General features: G+C 31.1%; 1 protein-coding gene across 1 annotated transcript; it reads right to left on the bottom strand.

Annotated features, from left to right (window-relative positions):
- Window positions 1-2: 2 nt before the first annotated feature.
- On the bottom strand, window positions 3-302 carry TM35_002811000 (uncharacterized protein; the record flags this gene model as incomplete). Its single annotated transcript, XM_029032075.1, has 1 exon — window positions 3-302. A coding segment is annotated over one exon (300 nt), but the record flags the coding sequence as incomplete, so codon positions are not given.
- Between the last annotated feature and the right edge of the window lie 344 nt (window positions 303-646).

Below are 646 nucleotides of genomic sequence, written 5' to 3'. Positions count from 1 at the left end.
GATTTCTCAATGACATCACTAAAATTAGAGGACCAGTCATTTTTCTCAATAGAGAGCAGTTTTATTTTAAAACCATTTGCTACATCAAATTTATCTGATGCGAGAGCAGCATTTAAACCAGCATTTATTGAAGTGATGTGAGAATGTTCAGGACCTCCTGTAGAATAAAATAAATTCAGTATATTGATCTCTTTAAAATCAGCAGCAACACATACACATAAAACTAACAAAGAGAGTTCAAATAAAACCATAACAGTAAGCCACCTAAAACACTTCATCCTAAAGAAAATAGTAAACAACATTTAGAGCGAATTCTCCATTTTCAATAAAAAAAAAAATAAAAAAAAACCAAAATAAAACATCGATGGGAAAAAACAAAACAAACACACAGACTTAAAAATAAATAACAATAATAATTAGAAGCAAAAAAAAAAAAATATATAATACAGAATAAGAAAAAAAATTTAAAACAATAAAACACATTATCAAATACCACCTCCCCCTCAACAAAAAAAGAAAACATTAACCAATTGTTTTAACAAAAAAAAGATAACACAGCCTTCGCGAACACAAGGCGGTATGCACTCACACTCCCACTGAACGCAGCAGTGAAGTCAGCGTACCGCAGAGACACCTCGGAGAACAG

The sequence above is a fragment of the Trypanosoma theileri genome (assembly GCF_002087225.1).
Source record: "Trypanosoma theileri isolate Edinburgh chromosome Unknown TM35_Tth_281_V1, whole genome shotgun sequence".
Classification (NCBI taxonomy): Eukaryota; Euglenozoa; class Kinetoplastea; order Trypanosomatida; family Trypanosomatidae; genus Trypanosoma; species Trypanosoma theileri.
The sequence above is the reverse complement of the archived record's forward strand: the minus strand, read 5'-3'. Positions and strand labels throughout refer to the sequence as shown.